Consider the following 6,000-nt stretch of genomic DNA (forward strand, 5'->3'; position numbering starts at 1 on the left):
ATGTGATTGTAACACATCTGTTGTGAAAATGACACGCAGCTCTGAGGAATAAGAAACCAGGGAGTAAGGCGAAGCCCTTGGTCCTGCCAAGACTAAACCCCCAGTGGACGTGATTGTTGGGGGGAGGGTGGTAATGGGGGGAGGATGGAGGATGAAGAGGGGAACACCCATAGAGAAGTGGAGGGAGAGGGATTAGGGGGATGTTGGCCCAGAAACCGGGAAAGGTAATAACAATCAAAATGTAAATAAGAAATACCCAAGTTAATAAAGATGAAAAAAGAAAAGAAAAGAAACCAGGGAGTAGGAGGTGATGCTGGTCGTGGCATCTAGGACATCATGACCTGAGGCAGAGGGATCACAGCCAGCCAGGAAAGGGATGACCCTGAGTGAGTACTAAACTCCCTAGTCCTCTCCTCTCCACTGCAATCTACAACTGACCAAGTCCCCATCTGTCAGAAACACCCATCGCATCTGCCAATCAGAGTCTCACATGGCATTCAGGTGTCCGACACTCATCTAGGCTCAGGGAACAAGCCCAAAGACATGGTCTGGCCAAGAAGGTCCTGTGTGGAAGCACTCCTTGTTAGACATGTGCACACAGGGAGGACTTGGGGTGGGATGTGGTTACCCACAGAGTGTCTCCCCTGAGGCTTGGGATGTCAAGAGATATAGGAAGGCCCTCAGAGAAAGGAACTGTACAAAAGGCCACCCAAGATTCCCATCATCCTCTCTGAGGCACCATACTCTTCTTTAACATGAGCGTTCCTCCTTCTAGAATACCTTCTGTTACCCCACCCCCACGTCTCTTGGTTAGCTCCGATGAGCTTCTGTCTCAGTGGATGTCACTTCCTACGTGAAACCTTGTCATCACTGTCCTTCACAATGGACCATATCAGGTTCCCAAGCCTTTCAGTCTTTGACATTTTGTCACCTCGGCTCTCTGAGTTGCACTTGAAATAACTCATGTCATTTGCTATGGTTTCTCTATTAAAATGAAGGTACTGTGGACAAAGGCCAAGTCTGTGCTATTGTCCTAAGGGCCTCCCACTATGAAACATCGAACTCAGAAAAAGAGTACAGCATGTGCCGTGGACGCTAATGGCCAAGAGCAGACACGGGCAGCCAAGGGCAGCCACGGGTAGCCAGAGAGATTTGGTGAGCAGGGGCTTAGAAACTGTGGCTTTTTCTTGAAACACGGTCCTTGAGCAGGAGCTGGGAAAAGTGGAAAGGGAAGGTTCTAGCCTCAAGCAGGTTCCAGCCCCCAGAGGCTCCCAGGTCCTGATGGAGCCTGCATGGACCAGCAGGACAGGAGAGAGGAGGCCTTACCTGGATGGAAAAGCTCTGACCCTCAGGTTCATGGTGTCCCACCAGCATGTAGCTTCCCTTTCCAGAAAAGTAGTAGTACAGGCCGTCAAACGTCTCCACATGGTGCTGGCCCCAGGCCCGGCAGATGCTGTCCCGCTCAGGACCGGCGTTATACACTGAGACAGGGCAAAGCGAGCCTAGATCTGTATGGGCATCTTGCTGGAGGTTGGGGGGCTCCAGATCTGGCAAGGCCATCCCTGTGGTCCTGCCCGAAAGCTTTTCTGCACTCACAGTCCCTCCTGGGGCTGGAGAAATCAGACCTACCCAACTGGCAACGGGGTCCAGTGGCGTTGAAGCGTCTGCAGTCACAGAGAGCTGGGTGTACACACTCACCCCCATTGAAGCAGGAGAACAAGTCTACAAGAGAGACACAGAGATGTTTCCTACCTTAGCACCAGTCCAGCAGAGCCAAGACACAACCTCCTCCCAGTAGGCACCAAGAAGTAAAGGCCTTGTCCCAGACAGCCTGATCCTGGCCACATGGGGTTCATAGGGCCACAGCACAGTCCCTCTTCTGATGGGAATTCCGGGAGTGGTCTTAGAGCTTCAGCATTCGGTACGCATAAAGTGGTCCTGAGGCCATTTGACCTGGGACTTCCGTTCCCTAAGTTTAGCTCCTGGCTAGCAAGCAAGACAGCTAAACCAAGACTATGAAGCCTTTGGGGGTGGGAGGGAATGGGTGACTGCTTTGAGATATTCCAGCATTCACTGTTCAAGGGGAAGAGGCCAACGTATGAACCAGGATCGGTGTGAGAACATAGGGGAGAGAATGAGCAAATGAGGGGACAGAGTATAGTGAGGGAAAAAGTCACAGACAGGACACAAACATGGGAGTCTAAGGGGGGGCAGCACAGACACAGGACATGTGACTAGGTCACAGACAGAAGGAAGGGGATGAGAAGGCCTTAGAGCTAAGAAAGGTGAGGAGAGAATTAACCACAGGAATTAACATACTGAAGGGCCATCCCACTGGAAGTAGGAAGCAAGATCAGGAAGAGTATGAAGTGGGGTGAGCAGTCAACCATCTTGTGGGGCAGCAATCTCATGAATCAGACGATGTAGGTGGGAGCCGGGCCACAAGGATGTGAACAGGACACAGAAAGACCATGCAGGTCAAGCTGGGGAAGATAGGAAGAGACTCCAAGCACAGAAAGGAGTCGAAAATGGTACCCTCCTAGGCTCTCTGTAGGCCAGACTCTCCTCTGCATAGCCACAGAGAGGGAGCAACTTACAAGATGGCGCACACTTGGCCCGGTGGAGCCGCCTTTCCCACGAAGACATGGCCGGTGCATCGAAGGCTTCAGCATCCTTTTAGAAACAGAGAACGATTAGTTCTGTGCACTGGGATATTAGGCTCCATGTCTTCTTCCTCTGCATCTAAACCTGGACATCTATGCCTTAGATGAAGCCTGGCTCCCAGCACAGGACTCTCACCATAAGGAATGTCCAGAAGCCTCCATTCCTGGAGCCCGGCCAAACGCACCACCCCTCCTTGGTGCGTGAAGCCTCACTTCTTGCTTGCTGGACACTCAAACCATCTCCTTCTTGCCACACGAGAAGACCTTCACCCATTCTTTGTCAGTTTTCGGTGTTTTTGCCCCACTTTGGCCCCTGGTTTCTGGGATCTCCCCAGAAGTTCTTACCTAGCCCCAGGAATCAGGTGTCCCCACGGGCAATGGGAAAAAGTATGCAGAGGGAACACTTGCCACCCTCCTCCCATGGTCCCGGGACAGAATAAGCTTAGCCTTCATAAATGTACATATCATGCCACCTCAGATATGGCTCCCGAGACTTTGCTGTGGTCAGAGGACAACCAGAGCTGCAAAGCACCAAGGCCATTTTCTGGAAAATTCTTGATTTTACTGTATTGATATTTAGCCACAGACTTGAATTCCCGATCCTTCTGCCTCTACTCCCAAGTGTTGGAGCTGTGGGTGTGCACCACCACCCCAGCTTAGAGAACTCTTTAATTCCTGTCCAAATAATTAATCTTCGGGACCAACCAGGTTTGTGGTCATTCTGATGTCATGACCCCCTTTAACAATCTAGCAAAAAGCCCGTGGTGGCACCTTCTCAGAAAAGTGTTTATAAATACATGAAATGTAAGATTACAAAGGAAACCAGTTATAATGTAAACATGAAAATGTTTTATTTATGTGAGCTTGGGCAAAATTATACTTCTTTAGTAACACATAAAATAAGACCCATCAGCAAGTTTCCTCACAGCCAAGACTGTGTAAGAGCAGCAAACGTAAGTGACATCTGCTGGTACTAGTAAACATCCCTGACTTCCGTCAGTGATTGATTGGCACTGCTAATATGCTTGTGGTTATAGTAGCAATAATCGAAAGTATACTAGATCTCACTTGGTGTCTCAAATAACAAGGATATTTTTCCTCAGCCTAGTGCATGGCTTTCGGGTTACAACCTTAGTACTCTGGAGAATACCTGAGCCCTGCAGAGACAGGGGGATCTCCCTTGAGTTCAAGGCCATCCTGATCCTCATAGCTGGTTGTAGACCAATCGCAACTACGTAGTAAGACCTTGTCTCAAAAGAAAAAGAAAAAGACAAGAGAATGGAAGGGAAGGGAAGGGAAGGGAAGGGAAGGGAGTCACTTTGTGTGTGTGTGTGTGTGTGTGTGTGTGTGTGTGTGTGTGTGTGTGTGTGTATGTACCTGAGCATGTATGTGTGTGTGAGTGTGTGTGTACGTGTGTGTGTGAGCATGTGTGTATGTGAGTGTGTGAGCATGTGAGTGTGTGAGTGTGTGTATTTGTGTGTGTCTGAGCATGTATGTGTGTGTGAGTATATGTGTGTGAGTATGTATGTGTATGAGTATGTATATGTGTATGTGTGAGCATGTGTATGTGTGTGCATGTATGTGTGTTGAACATGTGTATGTGTGAGTGTGCATGTGTGTATGTGTGTGTCAGAATGTGTATTATGAGTGTGTACGTGTCTAAGCATGTATGTGTATGTCTGAATGTGTGAGGATGTGCGTGGTGTGTGTGTGTGTGTCTGTCTGTCTGTCTGAGCATGTATGTCTGTGTATCTGAGCATGTATGTATGTGTGTGTGTGTGTGTGTGACTGTGTCTGTGTATACATGTGAGAGTGTGCAGGTCAGAGTACAATCTCAAGAGCTCCTCCTCAAGCTCTACCCACCATTCTTTAACCAGTCTTTCCTTGTAGCCCCCAGCAGGTGGCCCAGTTTTCGCCTTGCCTCTCAGAGTTGCCTTGCTGCGGCACTGCACAGGGTATGGAAGGGGGCCTCAGGATTTCCAGCTTCCACAGGTAAGATGAGAAGAGAACGCCACTCTCTTAAACCCTCACCTGCCTGCTCTCCTCTGGGGCGGAGGGGACTCAACTGTCTCCCAAAAGGAACTGTGCCTGCCTCTCCTAAAAAGAAATACTAGGGACCCAAGAGACTAGAAAAATGAGAACAGATAGATTTCATGAATTTACACACTCAGACACACACCAGAGTGTTTCCTCTCCTCCACATAACCCCCAAGAAAGTCTTCTGTTATTTCAGGCCCAGAAAAAGCCCCTTGCCCAGGGGCCCCCCTCCCCCAGGCATCTCTTACCTGGCCTTCCATAGCTGTAGTGACATCTTCTACTGCAAGGGGCATCTGGTAGCTGTGGCTAATGAGAAATGGCATATGTGAGGAGTTAGGAGCAGCCTTGCTTCCACTCAAGTCTTGGTCCCGTGTGCCAAGAATACGATGGGGCCACGTGGGACCACCGGTGGGAGAAGCAGGGACTTACCTGGGCTCAGGAGCAGGCTCCTGTTGCAGCTCCTCACCGGCTTTCCATGTAAGTGCTGAGGCTGGGGAGGGACCATATTCTCCACTCTGCATAAGGCCACTTTTGCTGAGGCCTCCCCCACTGTGTTCTCCCACTGGCAAGGAAGCCTGAACTCCATAACCCAGCACTGCCTGCGCCCCACCCCATCCCCGCGCATGCTTTCTCAAGCCCTTTCTCCAGCTCCCAGGACCCTTCCAGAGAAGGTCTCCCTCTTTCCTTCCACTCCCTGGGCCTCAGTTCTCTCTAGTTCCCCATCGCCCGGCTCTTCTCAACTACCTTAGAACCATCTGGTCCCAGGCCCCGCTGTCTAGATGTCTTCCTCCCCTCTCACACACCATCTTTCTCTTTTCTACAACCCGGTCCAGACCTGTTCCCCCAAACGCTCCCCGAGCCCCAGACCCATCCAGTTCACAACCCTTCTCACCCTGGTGCTGCACCGTGCGCTTGAACTCCAACTCCGCAGCAGGCTCAACCCTAAGTAGACAAAAGCAAGAGAGAAGCAAGCAGAGTCTGGGCGCTCGGGCTCCCATCAGGGTGCCAGGCGATCGGAGAGCCAGGCGCAGGGCTCTGCTCCTAGGTGGGTCACACCTCCACTCGCAGCGCACTCCCTCGGCTCTCTTACCCTATCCTTTGGGCCCTCCTCTCAGGCTCTTGACTCCTCCCCAGGCTTGAGTGACTGGACTTCCCAGCTCATTACCATAAGTTGGGAGCTAGGCTACAGCCCAGTCTTTGTCCTTCAATGCCATTGTAACCACCTGTCCCCGGGAAAGGCCTCCTGGGGAGCAATGGAACAAGCTGGGCAGACTCCAATTCCTTCACCTGGGTCCTAGAA

The 6,000-nt window shown here is 50.9% G+C and overlaps 1 protein-coding gene across 1 annotated transcript in view; it reads right to left on the reverse strand.

Annotated features, from left to right (window-relative positions):
* Positions 1-5,734, reverse strand: part of Otog (otogelin) — a 67,553-nt gene extending 61,819 nt beyond the window's left edge. The window contains exons 1-6 of the mRNA XM_032896035.1: positions 5,593-5,734; positions 5,130-5,190; positions 4,949-5,006; positions 2,598-2,673; positions 1,630-1,722; positions 1,327-1,481 (exon numbers count right to left, since the gene is read on the reverse strand). Of these exons, the coding sequence (XP_032751926.1) occupies positions 1,327-1,481; positions 1,630-1,722; positions 2,598-2,673; positions 4,949-5,006; positions 5,130-5,190; positions 5,593-5,698 (549 nt within the window). The 5' untranslated portion in view covers positions 5,699-5,734. The remainder of the gene's footprint in view (positions 1-1,326; positions 1,482-1,629; positions 1,723-2,597; positions 2,674-4,948; positions 5,007-5,129; positions 5,191-5,592) is intronic.
* Between the last annotated feature and the right edge of the window lie 266 nt (positions 5,735-6,000).

This window comes from Rattus rattus, chromosome 2 (genome assembly GCF_011064425.1).
Source record: "Rattus rattus isolate New Zealand chromosome 2, Rrattus_CSIRO_v1, whole genome shotgun sequence".
Taxonomy (NCBI): Eukaryota; Metazoa; Chordata; class Mammalia; order Rodentia; family Muridae; genus Rattus; species Rattus rattus.